This window comes from Cricetulus griseus, chromosome 3 (assembly GCF_003668045.3).
Source record: "Cricetulus griseus strain 17A/GY chromosome 3, alternate assembly CriGri-PICRH-1.0, whole genome shotgun sequence".
Taxonomy (NCBI): Eukaryota; Metazoa; Chordata; class Mammalia; order Rodentia; family Cricetidae; genus Cricetulus; species Cricetulus griseus.
The window spans coordinates 257,070,179-257,093,383 of NC_048596.1; the positions used below are offsets into that span (position 1 = coordinate 257,070,179).

The window sequence follows — 23,205 nt, forward strand, 5'->3', positions numbered from 1 at the left end:
AGCCACAATTTCAAAGTGAATATTCTGAGAGCCTACTGCTTGTGGTTGGTGTCTGAAATGAAGGGGGAAGGCAGTCTTGTGGGATCAAGCCCTTGACCTATGGGATTATCACTAACTGATTAGTGTCAGAACTGAGCTGAATTGTGGGATACCCAGCTGAAACTGAAGAAGTAAATCTCACACATTTAGCAGCCAGAAGTATAATATTTTGAGAGTATAAGAGGAGAAAATGCTTTGTGTTGTTGTTGCTTTTCCTAGCTTTATTTTAACAGATAAGGTAGGGTTTCAGAGAGCCCCAACAAGGTAACCCCTTACCCAACTGACATAGGAAATCTCCCCCAAGTTTGGCTTGTGTGTGTGTGTGTGTGTGTGTGTGTGTGTGTGTGTGTGTGTGTGTGTGTGTTTCTCCCTGTCTCCTCTCAGTAGGGTTAATGCTATTCAATGCATTTCTTAGAATATCCCATCTCAGGACAGTGAGAGTGGCATGTTAAATAGAACCAAAAATTAATTATGAGCCTTACTGACCATGAAACTAAATTAGTTTGGAAGTAGGAAGAAGCCTTCTTCATATCACACTCCACCCAAATAAAATTGGGAGAAATTACTCAAAGGAGTATGGTAACACATGTTCATTATATAGGACCATATAGTAATGAGTTTTCTCTTCTGGAAATGAACCTAGAATTTTGAGCAAAGGCCCAGAACAAGGCCATGAAGTAAACAATGAGTGTGTGATTTTTCCACTCCTGATGATAACTTGCACATTACTGTCAAACTTGGTTCTGACTAAACCTCTGTGAATTCTAGTCAGAGCGGTCGAGATTGGCATTGATCTCACAGCACCAAGTGAGTAATTGACTTTAGAAATAACTCACTGTTTAAAGAACTGATTTGTGGGTGTCTGTTATACCCAGCTGTAACAGTTTGCTTTAAATGTCCTTGAAAGATCCGTCCTTTGTGTGGGGCTGTTGGCTCATGATAGAACCATTCACATGTGGGGTCTAACATGAGGTCATTGGAGGTGTGGAACCCCATTTCTCTTCTTTCTATGGGTTCCTAGCTATGAGTGAAATGGATTTGCTCTGAACGTGCTCTCACGGGCCCAAAGGACCCACCTGATCATGGACTTGAGCCTCCAAAACCCTGAGCCCAAATAAATATTTTCTCTTTCTATGAGGATTAGCTCAGATATTTGTTACAATGAATGGAACTCTTAAAGCACCAACCTATTCCCCAAACCAACTAAAATTAAAATTTAAAAACTGGGAGAGACAAGAATGAGGGTTATGTGTAAAAGCACTGGGTACATCTGTATACATATAAGTGAGTCCTTTGGGACATCTCTCATAGACACGGCACAACACACTGGACACCAAAAGGACTTGATAATGTCACTCTCATGTTAGAATCTTATAGAGGTGCAGGAGACAGTGCCTACCCACAAGAACTGCTGATTCATGAGGCCCTTGTCCCTGTCCAAGACACTTTTCATCAAAAATACACAACTGAAAGCTATTCCAAAATACAACAGATGTGAACATATGTCACTTTGTGCACCGTGTAAGCTACAGGACAAAATCGAGTTTGGATATTAAACTCATTAGCTTTAAACTCTTAGGTGGCAAGTTTAAAATCCCTGGTTATTAGAACCCACTGTCACTGAAGTAATAAACCAATCAAACAGAATTAATAAATCCAGGTTTAATAAATCCAGGTTTAATCTGAGCAAAGCATTCCTAGATGCCCCAGGGGAAAATGAGAAAACCACAAGGGAACCCAGAGGTAGGGGCTTTTAATGCTCTCAGTTGGTGGAGCCACCAATGGTAGGCTTTTTTTAAGGGCAGAGTCTGGACTGAGGCAACTCCAGGGGAGGGGCCCACTGCTTGGAGCCGCCCACTGCTTGGAGCCCTGTACAGGGTTTGAAACAAGGCCAAGCTGGAGACCCCCAAAATCTCAACCTCTTTGAATAGATGTAGATACTGGTAGGGCTTCTACCTAAACTTTACGTTTCAAAGAAATACCATAGTGCCACTTCTTGCAGGGTAACAAATTGTTGGGCTTTTGGTTGTTTTCTTGGGTGTTTTTTGAACTGGTTGTTGTTTATATTTGAGGTGAGTTCTCAAGTATTCCAAGATGGCCTCACACTCACTACATAGCTGAGGATGACTCTGAACTTATTCTCCTACTTCTATGCCCTGAGTGCTAGGACTGACTACAAGCATGTGCCCAGCTTATGCAGTGCTAGGGACCAAGCTCAGGGCCTTTTGTGTGTGCTCCACAAGCATTCTACCAACAGAGCCAAATCCCAAGTCCCTGAATAGTTCTTTAGTCTAGAAAATAATTGCTCTCTGGCTTATCTTCTGCATAAATCAACTTTCCTATTCTAATTGTTTGTCCAATATGGTAAATACATCATAATTACAAGAATTTCAATATCTAGTAAATCCACTGAGAGCTATATATAAGCATGATATTGCTCTTGGGGTAGATATTAGCCCTGACAGTAACTAAGGGCTTAGACTATGGTGCTTACTGATTTTACATATGCAAATAAGTCCAAAGTGGAGATGCAGTAGGTGCTCTCTTCTGACTACTTGTCCTCCTTTCCTTTCGGTCCTGGGGGGTGTTTCCTGCTGTCCTGGTTCTCATGGAGCATCTGCACCTGGTGATCATTAGGATACCATTAACCTCTAAGATACCTCAGCCTCACTGTCTATACCTATCCAAAATTCATCTTAACATTTCTAGCAAAATCTACAGGTCGGGATCCATTTGCTTCTCTAGTTGCCTTCATTACTTCTGTTTCAGCATGCTGCTTTCCTGGGTCTGTGAAAGAGGGGGTGAGTGATGAAAATAAAATCTCTATATTGCCTAGATTTGGAAAAATTCCCATTAAGTGCTCTCTGTAAAATGCCTTCTACTTGCACTGCTATAGTAGAAGACAAGGCCAAAAACTACCTTCCAGGCAGGACATTGAAGAGCATTAATCTATGCTGACAACCTGACACCTTCCATAAAGCATGCTGGAGACACAGCACGTCACAAGCCTCATTATTCACTTGTTTAACAAATGCAAGCTGGAGAATTTGGTCACCGATTTCTGCCATAGCAGAGGGAGATTAAGCAGCTCCATTTGACGCCTCAATTATGAAATATGTCACCCCTGCTCTACATGTTCATTCATCTGGCTTCTGGGGCCATTTGAGACCACTTGCTTCCGCAAACTCTATTGCTGCAGGCTTTATGCTCCAATGGTCCCCATTCTTTATTCTCAACCTCTCCTCATCCCAGCTTCTAGTCCTGACCCTCATCAAACCTCTCAATAGCCTAAGTGACAAGATGTCTCCATTCCTCTTCCCATGGATGAACCTACCTAGGAAATTGTACAATCTCTCCTGCCATCCTTGTTCCCACTGTCATTTTGTAACCGCAAAAGCAATATTATTCTGGGACAATGTCCTGCTCCCTGCCTCATTACCCTGTCTGGCTACTGGAGAATAGAATGGGATCAAGCTCAGCCAGCAGCTCTCATTACTGAACAGGCACCAACTTTGCTTGGAGGCTGTGTTTAACTGCAGAGGATGGGCCACACTTAAGTTTCAAGCTCATGAAGAAAATTCTGCGAAGGCGCATGCCTTGTGTAACCCTGTGTCTAGAAAGAGGGTGCTCACCTCACATAGGGAAGCCATAACAGACCAACTTATTGAACCGATAAGTTTTGGGGGTTACTTACAGAACTGTGGGTGAAAGGCTAATCTCAGAAGCAGGGATAACTCAATAATGCCTTTCCAGACCTCTCCTGTGAAACTGATGGTGCTGGTAAAGGGACCATACCCTGAGAACCACTATCCTGGTGGACAGTTGTGGGTTCTGGAGCCAAACCTACAGATTTAACTACTTGCCAATTGTGTAACCTTGGGCAAGCCACGTACCTCCCCAGCCTCAATTTCCTGTATGTGACTGTACCCATTGGATGATCAAAGGGAGACGTAGGCTAATGTGTGTGAAACCTTGTTTCTAGGGTAGGCATTCAAAATATCACCTACAGCAGCTACTCAAGCAGCTAATGAGAGAATCTCAAGCCAGGGCTGGAAGCCCCTGGGGAATCTTCAGCCTCAGAGTGGAAGCCTGAGTCTTAACAAGGCACCCAGAGAGACACTGGAGGCCTGAGGCTTAGAAGCTGAAGCTCTCTCTTCCTCACCAAAGCAGCAGGAATAATGCCTTTGCTCCCAGTCTGTATATTCCCCAGAGGTCAGCCAAGCAGAATCTCCCAAGCCTTCCTGCAGCCCTGGGGAAAGCCCCATTTGCATTTCTGTCGCCTGGCTTTCAACCCTTTCTTATCTTCATGTTTTATTCCTTGTCTGTAGACTTTAAGTAGCTCTGGGTTTTGTGGGCAGCCACTACTGCTGCAAACTCAGGGAGAGTCAGCAAAGGCAATAGCCTCCTTATTGAATGAGTAGATCGACTTTACTCTGGAACTGCAGAACACAGAGTTAAGAACAATGGTCACGAAAGAGTGGATATGAACAATGACTAAGCAAAAGGAGACCCCTCTCTGTTAAACAAAATGAAAGGAGAGCCCTTGATTGTGAAGGGATGGTGTGGATCTGGCATTTTGTCTCCATCCTCAAAGTTAAGTGCAGCTGTGAATGATCCAGTTGTGGGTTAAAACTGTCCTTTAACATCATCAGCCTGTTAGTTTGAGCCCAATATAGTATGGCTAATGATGGCCTAGGACCAGAAGCAATTTTAATTTTCTGAGACAATGCTTAGCTTCTTTCCAAGGCCTTACCCGGTTATGAAATTCCATAAATCTAACTCAGTGACTCACACTCTCACGCAATAATCATTTAGGAAGCTAATTTAAAAGGACAACTCTCCCTTCCTCTGTTCTAGCGCAGTCTGACCCTACGGTTACTGGTATTTGCATTTTAACTAACTAAACATTCCTCGGGCTCTGCTGTGCAGGGCCCCAGAGTTTCCCAGGCCAAGACCACAGGCCTCCTCAATGCTTAGGTTGTATTCTCCTAGTGTTCTTGCCAGACCCGCCCAGGTTTCTGCAGATTAAGTCCCTTTCTTTTCTCTCCCACGTTCTCGTTTTACCTGGGAATCCAGTCACTGCACCACTCGATAAGGTGGATTTGAGTGTGGTATTTAGATTCTACAGAAATCCAGGAATAGGTTGGTAAGAGGAGAAGAAAATAATGAACAAGCTGAATTCTTTTTTCTGCTTCCCAGAAGTTAGGCATTTCTTCCATGAAACTTGAGCAGCAAAGGAAAACAGACCTGGCAGGAGGAAGGAAGTTGCAAATCAGTCTTCCTACTTACAGGATCCTCTTTTTCATCCATGACTGCCCAGTGCAGTCATCATTGGCCACCAGATCTGTGAAACCCTTGAACCTGACCAGTCCAAAGTGAGACATGCTGTAAGTGTAGAGCACATACTAGATTTTAAACTTTGTGAAAAAAAAAAAAAGAATTAATGTAAACACCTCATTCTTATATTGGTTACATGCTAAAAATGGTAATATTTTAAATAACTTGCTTAAACAACATATCTCATTAATCTTACTTGTTTTCCTTTCCTTTTTTAAATGTAGCCACTAGAAAAGCCTAAAAGGCCCATGTGGTTCACATTGTATTTCTGTTAGTTTTGACCCAGAATTTCATTTCCAGTGAGGTAGCAAGCCATGTGACTATTTAAAAAAAATGTTTCTACTACTTAAGCAAATTAAATTTTATTTAAGTAGCTGGGTGATAGAGGAGCAAACTTTAGTCCCAGTACTCGGGAGTTAGAAGCAGGCAGATTTCTATGAGTCTGAGGTCAGCCTGGTCTATAGTCAGTTCCAGAACAGTCAGAGATACACAGAAAAACCCTGTCTCGAAAAACAAACAAACAAATTCTATAAAAGTAAACTAAAAGCCAACTCATCTGTTGGACTGCTCACAGTGAAAGCTGATGGCAGCCATATTTGATGGGATCTTAGCAGAATGTTCTATTGGGCAGAACCAACTTACTGCTTCATATGGCTCTGTATTGCTTGTAATTGTCTGTCCTGACCTCATTGGAATAATTTGCATTTGAAATCCCAGCCCAGTTCAACCCCGAATATCTTCTCTGGTGCTCAAAGTCTAGAACACGTTTCTGTCATGGCTCTAAAGTACCCTTTTGGAGAAGCACAAATGCAAAGGAGGCACCACTCAAAAGTGGCTGCATTTTTTTTGCCTGGCCTCCTGGTTCCTCTGCTCCTAATCCAACACCACTGTATTGGCTTCCTACTGCTGCTGTAATGAGTTGTCACAAAATACACGATTCAAAGCATTGATTTGTTCTCTTGAAGTCTGGATGCCACAAAACTAAATCCAAAGTGTTAGTAGAGCTAGCTGTATGTCCTTAGAAGCTTAGGAAAGCCTCTCTCTTATCCATTTCTGTCGCTGGGACTGTTACATTCCTTGACTCACAGCTACAACTCTGTTTCCTGCATGTGGCCTCTCCTCTTCCTTTTCCCATCCTTCCTCCCTCTTATCGTCTAGTTGCACCAAGTCTAACCCAGGGTCATCTCTCTATCTCAAAGTTTTAATTGAATTACATTTGCAAAGTCCCTTTGGCCACATAAAACGGCACAGTGACAGTCTCCAGGGAACAGGGTGTGGACATCCGTGAGTGACCACTGCTGCCTATGCAACGCTTACTGAGAAAAACAGCACTTTTTCTGACTTCTGCTTGCCATGTCAAGAGCCCAAGTCGCTATGTATAGTCAATCCAAGGAAACCTTGAGTGAGCCCCATGTGTATTTGATTAAAATGACCTTGTGAAAAACCAAACAACTGAGAACTCCCTAGATCACACACTTGCCCACAAGCCCAGGGCAAGATATGAGTTTTTCTGTTAGGAAGACATATCATTGCTTCATATCAAAACCTTATCTCACTGGGACATTACTGTCACCCCTTCTCAACTCATAACCACCTCTGCTTGCCATATTCCTTACCCAGAAGAGAAACAATCTGGCCTGAAGTCAATGATGTAACTCATGTGTTGAAACCATTCCTAGTTCAAAAAAAAAAGCTTGCTATCTAAAAAGAAAATTGATTATGAGCTGGCCTCTGAAATTGCTTGAGAGGTGTGAATAGAAGGCCATGATTGATTCGACCCTGGAGAATTCTTATTTGACAATTTTGTAATGATCCATTGCAAGTTCACAGTGAATGTTTTTGAGTTGCCAATAACATTTGATTTCTCTACATAGTACAATTCCATAAGGGGTCAGAGGTCTGGCTGTATGTGTAGAGGAAGATATCAAAATAGAACTTACTGAGCAAAAATGAAAATAACTCATACAGAGGGAAAGTAGCCACTGTTGCTATAAAGCTGTGGGCTCTAAAGTAGGACTGTGGTTTCAGAAAGGAAGACAGTAAGTATTCCCAGGGCACCTGACTTTGCACATAGCCAGTGGGATCAGTCAAGATACTGGGTATTAGCTGGGGATGTAGCTCAGCTGATAACATGCACACCTAGCATACACAATTCAGAACACGGAAATTCACCTTCCTGGTTTTCGGCGTAAATGTCATTAAACCAACTCCAAGCTATTTCCAACATAATAGACTGGATGACCTATCATCAGAACCTGTTCCAAATGACTCAACAGCTGGACTTGTTGGGCCAGCACTAGCTCAAATGTAACCCTGGCATGTGGGCTGGCTAGTTTTTTGTCTACTTGACACAAGCTAGCGTCATCTGAGAGGAGGGCACCTCAACCGAGAAAATGCCTCCCTAAGATCTGCCTGTAGCCAAGCCTGAGGATATTTTCTTAACAAATGATTGATGTGAGCAGGCCCAGCATACTGTCGGCTGTGCCACCCATAGGCAGGTAGTCTTGGGTCATACAAAAACAAACAAACAACAAAAAAAAAAAAACAGTCTGAGAACTCTATGGGGAGCAATCTAGTAAGCAGCACTATTCCATGGCCTCTCGTTAGTTCCTGCTTCCAAGTTCCTGGCCTGGTTGGGTACTTGTCCTAACTCCCTCAGTGATGGACCATTAACTAGAAGTATGAGATTAAATAAACCCATCCCTCCCCAAGGAAAATAGGGCACTGACATGACCTATTTTCTAGTTCTATAGCATAATCCTTGAGCCCAGGTACTTCATAAAGGAAAGAAGTTTGTTTAGATAGATAGTTCTAGAGTTCAAATAAGGATGCCCACATCTGCTGAGGGACTCATGCTGCTTCCTAACATGACTTAGGAGCAAGAAGAGGAGATTAAAGATACTATTCAAAGCAGAAAAGCAACTGTGATAACCAGTGTAACTCCTACAAAGCCAGAGCACCAATCTTCTATGAGAGTGCTATCCCTTAAGACCTAAACTCATCTCAAAGATCCCACTCCCTCTCAATGCCATGACATCACATGGGTTTGGATGGAGACAAACTGCAATTGAACCATATCAGGTACCTTCTACCAGGGCGTACTCTGCACTCAGGATCCTCCCTGTGTAAATACAGAAATGAGGGACTCAGAAACCTAACACTAAGCAGGAGAAAGGGGGTGGGGTGGGGGAGTCAAGAAGGAGGAAAAGCTAGCCATCACTGTATCATAGATCTGATCACCAGTTTGGAGGAATGTTGGTCAGTATTTCAGGATTGTTCTTCTCAAGGTCAGGAGGCTCCAGGTCAAGGGCATCCTTTGGGGTTTCCAATCACTGATTCCCTGGCTCCTCTCCATGTCATCTCTAACACAGAATCCTATGCCCAGGTGGCAATCCCTTGACCTGGCATGACACCAAAGGGCCACAGCAGCCTCTGGATTTCTGCTTCTCTCATCCCTCACCACATACTCTCTGCAGGCATGTGGTAAGGCTCCTGCAGGCCCATCTGAGACTTGAAGCAGATGTACAGCAGAAACTCCCAGGGTATCCTTCAAAATAAAATTAAAATGGGAAGCAGCAATGGCTGAAGAATGAAACTGCTCTTCCAGAGGGCCTGGATTCAATTCCCAGCATCCAAATGGGGACTCAATACCATCTGTAACTCCAGTTACAAGGAATCCAACTGCCCCCACCCCGACCCTGCCACAGTCCGGCCTCAAGGCACTAGGCACAAATGGTACACAGACCTCTACACAGGTGAAACACCCATATATGCTAAATAAAAATATTAGTTCTCAAAAGTGAAAGAGAAACAGCTCAAACTCTACAAGACAGTGGTAAAATCACCCAGAAAAATGTAGAGCCCTGGTCTAATTCCTAGCATGAACACATGTGTGAACACACAAACATATATACAGAGAGAGGGAGAGAGAGAGAGAGAGAGAGAGAGAGAGAGAGAGAGAGAGAGCGACGGAGAGAAGGGAAGGGGATGGGAGAGGGGGACGAGGAAAGAAAGGAAAGGGAGCAGATGGGAAAGAAGGTCATGGCAGAGCAAGAAAATGCAGAGGAGAGAGGAGAGGAGAGGAGGAGAGGAGAGGAGAGGAGAGGAGAGGAGAGGAGAGGAGAGGAGAGGAGAGGAGAGGAGAGGGCCTGGAGTGCTGGCATGAAGAGCTGTGTTGGAGGAGCCTTGCTCAGCCTTTGTCTAGATTTGGCTCAGGAAATACCCAGAGGTATGGAGAGGGAAAAGGTTTTATTCACAACTCATTGGAGTGAAGTAACGCATTCCCTTCCTCTCCCTCCAGAGACAGTCAATGTGCTCCACTGACCTTTGCCTCTCTCTTGGTTTGCCTATCATCTAACCTTTGTTTTTGTTGGGCTCCATCCAACAGAGCAAAAGCTGCATCTCCCAGATGCACTGGTCTCCCCTGCATGCAAAGAGTTCTGCTGGATCATGGGTCCGAAGGCATCGACTTTTTTTTCTCTATAGTTGTACTATACCCCAACCAAGAGTGTGCAAGGGTTTCCTTTCTTCAAAACAGTATTCAAGTAGACAAGAAGTAGAAACATCAACGGGTGAATGAAACCATTACGATCAAACTACACAGTAGAGTGCTATTCTACCTTAAAGAAAGAAACCCCATCATTTCTTAACACCATGGGTAAAACTAGGGGACGATGAGACAATGTGTTAAGGGAAATAAGCCAGAGGAAGGACAGATATGGCATGGTTTCCTTTATATACAGAAACTAAGTTAAAAAAAAAATTCAAATTCATCAACTCACGAAGGAGAAAACAGTTACCAGCTAGGGCCTAAAAAGTAAAGAAATGACATTGGTCCAAGGGTGCTGCTTTGTTAAAGTTAACTTTTCTCACTGCTGTGATCAAAAGTCTAACAAAAAACAACCTAAAGGAGGATTTCTTTTTGTTCACTATCTAGGACATACAGTTTATCATGACAGGGAAGAAGAGGTATCTGGCCACACCCACAGCCAAGAAGCAGACCAAGGTCATGCTGGTGCTTTGCCCGCTTTCACCTGCTGTTTCAGCCAGAGACTCCAGCCCATAGAATCATGCCACCCACATTTAGAGTGGCCACCTCAGTTAACTCAGTGTAGAAATGCCATCATAGACATGGCCAAAGGCCATTTGCCCTGCCAAAGCAAGAGGAAGTGTACCTAGAGAACCAACGCAGAAAGGAATTACTGCCAGGACTGGGTGAAGTGCCTAGTGCAGACTCAGAGGTGGATTCCATACAGAAACAGCAGCTACACCCAAAAAGACAGCTATTAACACATCTAATTCAGCTTGAGGCTTTCAATGGTCAGCTGGAAAGTAAATGCTCTGGCTTCTGCACCTGAGAGAAAGTCTGAGTAAACAAAGGTGCCCTGAGAGTGTGGCTCAGTGATCAAGCACTTGCTTAACATGGAGAAAGCTCTAGGTTCAAACCCCAGCATAGCACATAAAAATAATCATCTTTTAAAAGGAAGCCCTTGTTCTACATAAACTAATAAACTTGTCATCATAATTGTTAGTCTATGTATTTTCATATTGTTAAAACACTATAATGATGCTTAAATGTTGAGAAGGGGAAAGAAATTCCAATGAGGTTCCAGCAAGACCTGAGAAAGGATGCAGCTGCTGCCAGTAGAGTTCAACACTCGGGGAGCACCCCCACTCTGGGAGCACCCCCCACTCTGGGAGTACCCCCACTCTGGGAGTACCTATGCTCCAGCCTCTGCCTTGTTTCTGAGGAAGAAAAGACAGAACAATTGGCCAAGCTCAGTAGAACCTGCTGAAGAAGGGGCCCTCCCACATACCAGCAGAACAGAGTAATTAACTGGACCTACCAAGGACTTGATCAATGCAGCCAGGGCTGCCAGAACTAAAGAGCTTGAAACAGAGAGCTAGCCCCAGTATACCAGCTTCTCCCTGAGGTCAGTGGGACTCATCCAACAAGGGAGCAAGGCATAGTCCTTTACCCCAAGCCTGTGTCTTCTGGACCCTGTGGAAACTTAAAATCCATGCTATAGAAGTGAGTTTCTGGGCTAGGAATGGGGCTCGGAGGTCCAGCATTTGCATAGTAAGCATGATGTCAATCTCTGGCCCAACCAAAAGACAATCAAATTAAGTTCAATTGAACTAAAGTCAATTTACTCTCTTTAATAAGGAAAAAAAACAAAAGATCCATATTTTAGAAACATTTTCAGAATCAAAGAAGTGAATTTCTTCTATCGTCTGCACATTAAAAACAAATTATTTCAATGAGGGAAAGGAAGAAATGAGTGCAAGTATCCTGGGGATCTTTTTATAGTATGGAGAGTGAGAATGTTAATTAAAGGAGTCTCAGAAACGAAGAGGGCCTGAGAAGGAAAGGAACGAGAGTTTAATTTTAGGTGTTGTTTTTCCGAGTTAACAACAAAGAGTCACTTCCCTGAGTTACTCGCAGATATTCTCTGGAATTTCGTGCTCCCCACCCCCCCCCAAAAAAAAAAACTCCAGTTGAAAGTGTGAAGCATAGAAAACCAATTTAGTGAAAACTTCTCCCAGAGAAGGACCTGTTAAGAGTGAAGAGCACAAATTAGCAAACCCTCGGGCACTAAGTGATCACCGGAGAAGAGCAGGAATCATCTAAACAGTGTTCTTCACACCACTGTGTGTGTCCATCTTTGAAGCTGAAAATGTGAAAAAGGAAAGTGGATGTCTCTACACGAGACTTCCAAAAACTGAGTGCCATTGTACCTGTCAGAATCCATCAAATGACACTTCTCTGAGGTGACTAATAAACAGCTAGTGACAACTGTCACTACCCTTCCTGGGGACCACACTCTGCCCAATGAGGCTACAGACAAGGACTCTAATCCTCCTTGGGCCCTGAAGGAAGTTTTTCTATTTCTGTTTTGTGAGTCTGGAAGCTGAGTGGTAATATTACCCACTGTCACTTTGCTAGTGACCAAGAGAACTGGACCTTCCACCCATCTCTGCTTCCTAGTTCAAGTCATTTGCCCTGGGCCACCCAAGACCGTTAAAGTAAGCATGGCCCATGCCCACAGGGGGCCAACCACACAGAGAGAAGCACAAGGGCTTTGAGGGTGGAAGGGGACCAGCAGGAAGGCAGATGAGAAGGGAGGAAATGGGAGAGGGGGGTAAATATAAACAAAGAACCATAATGTATGTTGTAGGCATGCACCCAATTCCAGAGGTTACTTGATATGATTTCAAGATTCCTATATCCAGAAACAAAGAATTGGACCAGGAACACTGATAGTTTAGAAATGGAGACAGCCGATTAACAAGAAAGTCAGGACTGGAGAGATAGCCCAGTGGTTAAGGGCACTTACCGTAGGAACAGAATGTGGTTTCCAGTACATAGACAGCTTACAAATGACTATCACTCCAGCTCCACAGATCTGATATGTGTGTGTACAGAGAGACATGCATACATTAGGTTTTAATATGAGAAAGAGAAGGAAACAGACACAAACAGGCAGATACCCTGAACTTAGCCCAGGCCCCTAGATTCTGACTTAACAGTCATTCACATAGCATCCACCGGTCCCAGCTTTTGAAAGTATGTTCTCACACATGCTCTGTCCCTTACATGTAGCCCTGGTGAGGAATGGTCTCCAGTCATTCTGCTAACGGCTGTTTGTTGTTGTTGGGACTGTTTCCCATGATACTCTTGAAGCCTATAGAGCCTCCCTCTCCATCTTATTCTCCTACCACCATAAGCATGTGTGAAAACTGACATGTTATCTGGGGACAGTGTACCTGCAGTCACGGTACTTGGAGGGCAGGAGGACGGGAAATTCAAGAGCATCCTTAGACTCTTAGTAAACCCAAGACCAGACAGGCTTATGTGAGACCTTGTCTCAAAATAAACAGGAAAAAAAATATGTCAGTGTGGAACCCATTGTTTTGTATGCTAACTAAAAACAAGCAGTTGGTCTGTTTTAAAATAGATTTAGAAAAAAAAAAATCCGGCTCTTCATGTGACTGAGATAGGAAGCCTGTGAAGTGGGGTCGGAGAAAGATGGGTTTTTTAGCACAGTGAAAATACTCACTGTTCTTAATCCAGTGATGCAGCGTCATGACCATTAAGACAACCACCACTACGTGAGGGACCAGAATTCTTTGCTGTTCTTGTCTTCAAAAGAGGACAGCTGGCACTTCACCTCTCCTGAATGTGGCTAGACTTATTTCTAATAGACATAATAGACATGACACCATGTGATTCCTCCAGCAATAAGCAGCAACAGACACAGTGTTTAGAGAAGAGGAAAAAAACACAAAGTGTCTAGAACCCAGCCCTTGTCTACAGCCAAGCTACTCAATGGTCCTCTTGGGACCGATGCACTGTCTTGGAGTTCCTGGACACAAACCTCAAAACAAAACAAAGCCTTCAGTGCATCCTAGGAATCTTGCTGCTTCTCAAGGAATTTCCTTCCACATTGTTCAGAAGGAAAATTGTAATAGCTTCCTTTGCTTCTCGCCACCCAAGGCCTTTGGCCTCCATGTTCTGCCTGTGACTTTCAATGAGAAAACCAAAAAGTCAGGCTCCCTGACTTTACAAATCAGTCAACACTGATCTTAGTCTGCATCTGCTCTCCTCATTTACAGTTATGTTTGTGCTTCCCTCAGGGTGAGTCTTCTTAACCTCCTCACTCCACTCATTCCTTCTCTTCTGCAGTTCAGGCATTTTCTTGAATGCCTTTCCTTCTCCCAACTTCCGAATGCTGGAGAGCCTCCTGGTTGCTTCTGGCCTCCACGCCTCTGTCTGTCAATTTTTTCTGTCTTGAGGTTTCATCTTGCCTCATGATTTTAAAGCTAGCTACATGTTAATGACTCAAATGATTTGTAGCCACATCCCCAGTTCTCCCCCCAAATTCCAAAGACCCTTTCATTGGTCATTTTAGAAAGCAAGCCCTTTCATTCCCCTGACACGTTTTCCTTCCAGGCCCCTTATCTCAGTGAATAGCACTCCTATTTTCCCAGATGCCCAAGCCACGTCCTTCTCAGGCCTTATGCTTTCTTAGATGCTTTTCTACATCAGTGCCTTTGTCTTTATGCTGTTGCTTTAAAATTCTTTTTCTTGTTCCTCGGGACTTAGTCAGTTGTTATCACCATGGCCATACCTCCTCTGACCAACCATCCTGTAAAACATCACTCCCTTCTTCCCAGATGTAGTAAAAGTTTACCACAGGCTGCTCTTCAGGTGTTACGTTCATTAACTCTTCATTCTTCCAGGCCTAGGAAGTGGACATGGTTTTTTTAATTATAACACCTATATTAGGAACAAGGTAACAGAGTGTAAAGAGCAAAGGGCTGGCCAAACCATTAGAACAGGTGGCTTCAGAGTTTCACCCTGTATCCCTGCATCCCAGCAGTGGACTCTTGGCCACTCAGTTCACTCAGTCTTTCCTTCTCGCTTCCTTTCAGCACTTTTCACTCTGGAGGCAGCACTCTGTTCAGATATTTCTGTACTGTCAGCCTCAGCATTGGAAAACAAGCAACATATGGACAGAGACTATTGTTCATAAATAAATAAGATACATTTGGAGTCAGGAAATTAGAGCTTTTATATCAATGGCTACTCTTGTTTTGTTACCCAGACTTGACCTACATCTCTATGGCCACAAATGATATGGACACATTGTTTTGGGGTTTGTCTTAAATAAATGAGTGATGTTATCTATGCTTTATGTATTTTTCAGAGCAGATCTACTATGCTGGCCCTGTCAATAATCTTGGATTTGATGTTCCCCAGGTGAGGTTCTAATTTTCTGTTTTTAGTTGTTATGTAATTATTGTGCTGAAGGATAGATCTTCAACTTCTGGAGGAGAAAAAAGAGGAAGGGGAGAAGGAATAAGAGGAAAATGAGGAAGGAGGAAGAGGATGAGGAAAGACGAATAAGAGGATAAATAAACTTAAGTAGTTGAAAGTGTTAGCACATGCCATAATTGGGAGACATGCTTAACATTCTGGCTTTGTCCTTCTGATGCTTTGTATTGGTGTTCTGTTGAAGGCTTTGGGGTGAACCAGAACAAACCCAACTGAGAGTTGAAATGCGGCATCTCGTCCACAGGATTGGGAGTATGACTGTGGGGACCCCAGATGGCTACAGTTGCTTGGGATGTGTAGAAGGCAACTAGCTTCCGGCAGAAAGGACAGTTTACAAAGCCACAAGGGCTTCAATGTCTCACTAGTTACCATCCTCTTAATATGTCTTTTGGGATTTTAGACTGCCTTTATTTACTGTGTAATGTATAAAGAACAAGGATAGGGAGATAGCTCAGCTGGGCAAGTGCTCACATTGGAAGCATGAGGACCTGAGTTTGATCTCCAGAGCCCACATTAAAAAGTGAAACAAGGTGGCACATGCTTATAATCCAAATGCTAGAAAAGTAGGAACAGGCAGAACCCCTGGAACTTCCTGGCCAGCCAGCCTAGCAAGTTTCGGGTCAGTGAGAGATCCTGACTCAAAAAAGGAAAAAGGTGGATGACACATGAAGAGTGGCACCTACGATTCTCCGTGTTCTCCACATGCATGTACACACACAATTATGTATACATATTCAACACACACACACACACACACACACACGCATGTAACAAACATGACCACATACATATGTGTACACAAAAGAGTAAAGGTGTACTTAGCCCACCACTCCAGAGTATGGTACATCCAGGATAAAGGGGGAACATCTGTGAGGGTCTCCTTGCAGTTGAGGACTTTGCAACATCCTAAGTCTGCACAGGATATTAGGGACAAAAGGAGTCAAAGTGGTTTTTATAACATACCCACTCCCCAGAAAACCCATTGACTCTTTAACTGATTAGTCCATGAATGAATGAATCTACTCACAAGGGCGATCCCTCTTAAAGGTCCCACAAGGTCCCACATCTTCTGACCTCATGCTGGGGATTAAGTTTCAACAGACTTATAGTGAGGACAGTCAAGCTACAGTGAGGTATCACCAAGTAAATGAAGAGGCCTGTCCTGAGCATTCGCCAGCAAGACTCAAAGCTAAGACAAGGATTTCCCATAAAGTCAAAATGACATTACTTCAGAAACCTGTGGATTTAAGTGACTCTGACATCACCATGCATTTCCCTCCTACTACAAAAAAGAAAAAAAAAGAAAAAAAATTGGTATGGAACACCATGAAGAAAATGTAGCCATTTAAACATCTTGCTTTCAGCTTCTTCTTTTCTGTCATCTGAAACCTGAAGGAGACAGAGTCTCTTCTATAAGAAATCTCTTCAGCTTTGTTTCAGCTGAGTGGATTTCCCTCCTGTCCCACACTGTGAGCTCCTAAGCCTTGAACAGGCCCTCTTGGGTCTCCATAGGAATCCTACTCACAACTGGAGTCTCCAGCCCTCCCTCCGTCTTGGGAAATTCTCCAGTGATCTTCTGTAGGCCTTCTGTGAAATGCACAACTTCTGCCAGGAAGAGAAACCCAATCTCTCCTCACTCTTAGCATGCACGGCCTGAACTCTCCCAGGGAGTGTTTCTTCAAATTGTTGCTACTTGAATGCTTTTTCTTTCCTCGTTTTTCTTCTGATACCCCACTAGAGACTGATGTAATAATTGCTAACACTTGGATTTCATTTTGCTTTGCTGGCTTTTAAAAATCAGTTACCCTTAGCAATTCCTATGAAATGAAGGGGGCAGGGTCTTAAAGTCATAGAAGCTCTTGGACGGGAAATTTACCCTCAGAGATGTGAAGGGACTTATAGATGTTCCTCATCTAAACTCAGGGTTACATCCCATAAACTCTGCATGAGTTGAAAACAGCATAAATTGAAAATACAATGATTTCACCCAGCCTACAGAAGAACATCATGGCTTCGCAGTATGGGTCACAGAAGAATGCTGGTCATTTGATCATGTATTCTGATGCCCAGGCACTGTGACTCACCAACACTGCTCAGCGTGGAAGGAGGTTTGAAGCGTGTGACACGGGCCTGGAAAAATTAAAATTCAAAATGCAAAGTATAGATTCTACTGAGGCCATTTTTATCTCCCACCATTGTAAGTGAGAACCATATTGTAGTCATCTATGGTGCTTGCAGGAAACTCCTTCCCTGCCTTCTTCAACCAATAAACAACTCTCCAAGAGATACATTCCAATGTTAGCCAGAATCATAGTCAGGAGTCCTGAGCCTGGTTCCCCTCCTCTTCTGGGGCCTGTATTGGGAAGCAGATACCTGGCAAGCTCCTTACCCACACCCAGCCTGGAGACTCAGCAGAGGACATAGTCTCCTGGGACACATTCCACACAGGCCTATCCAGCAGAATAGCTGAGGACCTTGATCTCAAGAGGGCTGACAACAATGGCCACAAACAGCCACAGTGTGCCCAGGGCTCCCAGCTCACAACCAGGGCCCACACGGAGAGCCTCTGCTTTCCTAAGAGCAGTTAGTTGAGAACATGTTAATGAAGGGCCTATTCATATCCCCTCCTTCACCTAGACCCCCAGAGATGGTCTCTGAACTAACAGAGGTTCCTCTTTAGCCAAAAACTTTTCCACTCAGTATTTACTTTCCAGTATCTTGGTTATTTTTCCTCTTTTTTGAAATGTGTTTACGAATTTACTTATGTGTGTATGTGTGTGTGGTACATACTTGTTAGGGTAGGTGTGTACTTATGTGCATGCAGGAGGATGTGTAAAAGGATGTATGTGTGTGTAGAGAGACCTGAGGTCTCCATTGGATGTCTTTTCTTGATCTTATTCCATCTCTATTTTTCACATTTAGTGTGTGTGTGTGTGTGTGTGTGTGTGTGTGTGTGTGTGTGTGTGTGTTGTAGGCACATGTCACAGTGCATGTGTAGAGCCAAAGGGCAACTTGCAGAAGTCAGTTGTCTCCTTCCACCATGTGGGTCTGAAAATCAAACTCAGATTATCAGGCTTGGCAAAGGCACCTTTACCACTGAGCTATCTTGCCACCCTACACCTTTATTTTCTGAGACAATGTCTCACACTGAACCTTCAGCACATCAATTCAGCTGGACTGGCTGGCTAATGAGCTTCAGGGATCCACTTGTTGCTGTGGAACAATCCTTGAACAGTGTAAATGTGTATTACACTCATTGATTAATAACAGAACTGGCTGGCCAATAACTGGACAGGTAAAGGTTAGGAAGGACATGCAGACAAAAACGGAACATGAAGAAGAAGGGCAAAGTCTCGGGAGTCAAGGAAATGAACTTGGTGCATTGAAAAAAGGTACTGCCATGTGCCAGAGTGTAGATAATAAATATGGAATAATTTAAAACATATGAACTAGTTAGTAACAAGCCTGAGCTATCTACTGAGCATTTATAATTAATAATAAGTCTCTGTGTGGTTATTTGGGAACTGGCTGATGGGACAGAAAAGTCTACTTATAACTTTTCTCCACCCCCCACTCCCACTGCTAGGATTTTAGGGGCACACTGCCACCTCTGGATTTTTGCAGAGATTCTGGAGATACAAATTCTGCACATCAAACTTTATACCAACTAAGCCACCTCCCTAGTGTAAAACGTATCTTTTAATTGATAGGTAATAATTATGCAAGTTTATAGAGCTCAATGTGACATCTCAGGATACATGCAGAGTATATATTAACCAGATCAAGACAATTGGCATAGCCATTGTTATCATTTCCTTGTGCTGAGAAAGGATAGCACCACCTTATTTATATAAAGCCCTCTCCACCAGCTTGTTTTCCTTTCAACACAACAATATCTTAACCCAAATTAAAGTCCTGTATATAATCCTGTATTTTTCTGTGTCTTCTCTTTTCTGAATTAAAAGTGAGCGATCCTTTGATCTTCCAAAACATATGGACACTTTCTTGGTATAGCCTGAACTATAAATTGCCAAGGACATGGATACATACTTCTATCCCGAACTTTTAGTGCCCACCTCAGCCCCAGAAACAGATTGATCTCTGTCCATTGCCCCTACCCTGGCCTATCATGTAGCCCATGTCTCCCTCTGCCCTCAGAAAGGTTCTCTGAATGAGTTCACCCTTTATATAAAAGCGTGTGTGTCTTGCCATTCATAATCTAGAGCCCCTTCCTTCAAATGCTGTAACTTCTTTCAGGCTAATGGCACTTACCAGCCTCTTTTAAACAGCAGCCAGAGAGATATTCCTAACATGCCTGAGAAAACTGTCACACCTGAGTCCCTTTCAGACTTGCAGCAAACACCCCATCATGTCTGCCAGGCCCTGAGACTCTGGTCTCCTATGGGCTTCCAATCTCCCTTTCTCTCCCTCCTCCCTGAAGTCTCATTGACTCTCATCTGTTTCTCAGATATGGAGACATTGGCACCATAGTCACCTGGAACTCTTTTGCATTTCCTTCAACTTTTTGCCTAAAGGTCATTCTCTCTCCAAAGCCTCTCTTTGATCATTCTACTTAGAGTTGCAAGCTAACATCAATCCCACTGAACCCAGCTGACTTTTGCATTCGTTTCCTGCATGAATTTCTCTATAGCAGCTGCATCTGCAGCATTCCTTACCCTGGGAACTTTTCATCTCTCCCAGTGAAATAAATGCAAGGTATACAGGGCAGGGAGTTGGTCTGTGTTGTTCTAGTTTATCTGCAGCATCTGGAACCATGCACATATAAGGTGCTCAATTCTTCAGTACTTTTGAGGGATAGGTTCCAGGACCCCCTCAAACAACAAAATCCACAGATATTGCCAGAAAGATGGCTTAGCAAGTAAAGGTGCTTAATGATCTGAGTTCTGTACTGGGGTTGGTCCCACATGGTGGAAGGAAAGTACCAATAACCACAAGTTGTCCTTTGACATCCCCCAACATATACAACCATACACTGTGGCAAGTATACATACATTAAAATATATAGAGATAGATAAATATATGTAATTGAAAAACATTTAATACAAGATTCTCAAAACCTTATTTAAAATAGCATAGTCTTTGCAATATAACCTATGCTCATGCTTGGGTTCACTTTAATTATTTCTAGATAACTTATAATGTTTGATATCATACAAGCCCCATGTTGATCATTATACTAGACTGTACAAAGCATCTCAACAAGACAAAGAAGTCTAAACATGTTTGGCACAGAGACAACTTTTTATGTATGGTGCTGTCCTTGAATAGAGAAGAAACTGGCTGTATGTATTAAGTGATTGATTGTATTGTGGATCAGATGCCTAACGCTTTGCCTGTGTCCCTTGCAGGGTGAATACCAGGTTTTGTTGGAACTGTACAATGAAAACCGTGCTACTGTGGCTTGTGCCAATGCTACTGTCATCTCCTTCTGACCATGGCCTGCCAGAAAATGCACACCAAGTTCAGCCTCAGGGAAAGCCAAGGTCCCCAGACTCAGCCACCTGTAAGAAAAATCACTGATGACCAAGAGGGGCTGTACAAAGAAATTCCTCATGGGTCCCGCTGCCATTCTAAACCCCAAGAACAGATGCTCCCAGCACCCACAAACATAATAAAGCCTCCAAAATGATCTGTTTCTGAGGGCCCTAAGTAGTCTTGAGACCCCATTTGTAATGGCTCTCCTTATGTAACTACAGCTCATCAAATTTACCTCCTTGTCTGCTCCTTAGGAACACTCCCTTACAGTTGCCCAGGATTTAAAAAAAAAAAAAAATCTGACTGACATCTGTTCATTGTGGCTTGTTCAAAGACTCTTAGTGTAGTCTGTGGTTAAAGAGTTATTTTCCTCAGGTACAAGTGTTGGCCACAGGTGCAATACAAGTGGCTCTCAGAAAGCCAAGAGGATGCTGGCCTGCCTAAAATCAGAGCTCTAAGACAATGAATGTGTCATTGCTGCTCCTGGGCCTTAAGACCGATACAAGGAGATGCTGATGAAACCCCACCAAGAGTGACGTCATCTTCCACTCATCCACATACTCTTTACCTTTGTCTTCTGTGTCTGTCAGCCCTCCATTTCTGTAGCAAATCCCTAACAAGGGAGAATGGATGCTTGGTTCACAGCTTTGGAAGTTTCTGCTGGTAGCTGTGGTCTTTATGCTTTAACCGATGATGGGGTGTCACCTTGCAGCAAGAGCATGTGGCAGAGTAAAGGAGTGACAGGATCCTACAATCCCCTTCAAGACAACAACTCCAGTTACCTGAAGACCTCCTACTAGGCTCCTTCTCTTCAAGGTTGCATCAATTCTAAATAGCACCTCTTTAGGGACCAAGCTTTAACTCATTGACTTTCCAGGACAGTCAAGATTCAAACTTAGCATCCCCAAAGCCTGGCTTTGCCTGCCCTCGGTGCACCTGGTACTTATTCTTGAATTCATTCATTCATTTGGGCAATTACATAAGGCTGAATTCTTTACATATCAGATACTGTGTTCTAAGGATACACTTAGAAACAAAAGACACTATCGCTACCTCCTCAGAATTATCAGTCCCCTGAGCCGCTTAGAAGCCACTTGTCCAGTTGTGGGCCCATTCACTCATGTCACTCACATGTCCCTCCTTCAGTACCTCAGTAAGTGAGCCAGTTGGCATCCGCTTCCGGCTCCCCAGAAGCCACACCTTTCCATTTCTTGAATGTGCAGGTGGCTCACAGGCTCTGCAGCTGCTTCATTCCCATCTCCTCCCAGCCTCTCCTAGCAAGATCCCTGCACCTCCTGCTACACAGTTATGGTAAAGGTAGGTGGGTTGACTTATCATCTGCCCATTCTTAACATCTATAAAAGTGTCTTTCTGTCAGATTAGAAGAGGTAAAAGTTTCCTAGTCAAAAGCATGTTGATTGTTTTGAATTCTTATAGGTATATAACTAAATCTCCGAGAATGGCCAGCTAGTCAGTTAGCACTAAACCAACTGGGATGGCCAGCCATATATGCACAGTAAGGTAGAACTTTAGAAGTGGTATGGAAGTCTCCTGAGCTGAAAACAGACAAAAAAGATAGCAGTGTCCCTGTGTGGGCCCATATGCTCCCAAGAAAAACACAGCCATGCCAGGCCTAGAAGCAAGCCTCTAATTACACAACCATTCTTTTTTTTAAGATTTTATTTATTTATTATATACACAACATTCTGCTTCCATATATATCTGCACATCAGAAGAGGGCACCAGATCTCATAACGGATGGTTGTGAGCCACCTTGTGGTTGCTGGGAATTGAACTCAGGACCTCTGGAAAAACAGTCAGTGCTCTTAACCTCTGAGCTATCTCTCCAGCCCTACACAACCATTCTTACCCTGCTGTTCCCTCTCTCTCTGAGCATGTGCCCCATTCCTTTCTCGGTGCATTCCTGTGACTGACTTAAAAAAATAAAAACAACTCAAGAGACCATGTGGACTCATTCACATGTCCCACCAGCTCAGGACAGCTGTCACAGTCTCCCAAAGGCATGAGCAGATCCCAGCCATTAGTTTCCCTTTACCTATCTTGAAACTGGCAGCCTCTGTGTGTGTGTGTGTGTGTGTGTGTGTGTGTGTGTGTGTGTGTGTGTGTGTGAGAGAGAGAGAGAGAGAGAGAGAGAGAGAGTGAATGCTTAAGCTCACATGCAAGCATAATGCCAGAGACATAGACATTTATTGAGATTATGTATGTTTGAGATGAATTTGACTGTCATGTATAGAGCCAATCCCTCCCTGGCATGGCTGTGAGAATATACTCAGTTTCAATAAGAACATGATTTGAAGCCGGGCGTTGGTGCACGCCTTTAATCCCAGCACTCGGGAGGCAGAGGCAGGTGGATCTCTGTGAGTTCGAGGCCAGCCTGGTCTCCAGAGCGAGTGCCAGGATAGGCTCCAAAGCTACACAGAGAAACCCTGTCTTGAAAAACAAAAAAACAAAAGCAAAAAACAAACAAAAAAAAA

At 43.5% G+C, this 23,205-nt stretch overlaps 1 protein-coding gene across 1 annotated transcript in view; it reads left to right on the top strand.

Moving 5' to 3' along the window:
• Window positions 1–20,667, top strand: part of Ly86 (lymphocyte antigen 86) — a 61,369-nt gene extending 40,702 nt beyond the window's left edge. Inside the window, exons 4-5 of the mRNA XM_027410368.2 lie at window positions 15,087–15,139; window positions 20,584–20,667. Of these exons, the coding sequence (XP_027266169.1) occupies window positions 15,087–15,139; window positions 20,584–20,667 (137 nt within the window). The remainder of the gene's footprint in view (window positions 1–15,086; window positions 15,140–20,583) is intronic.
• The last annotated feature ends 2,538 nt before the right edge of the window (window positions 20,668–23,205 follow it).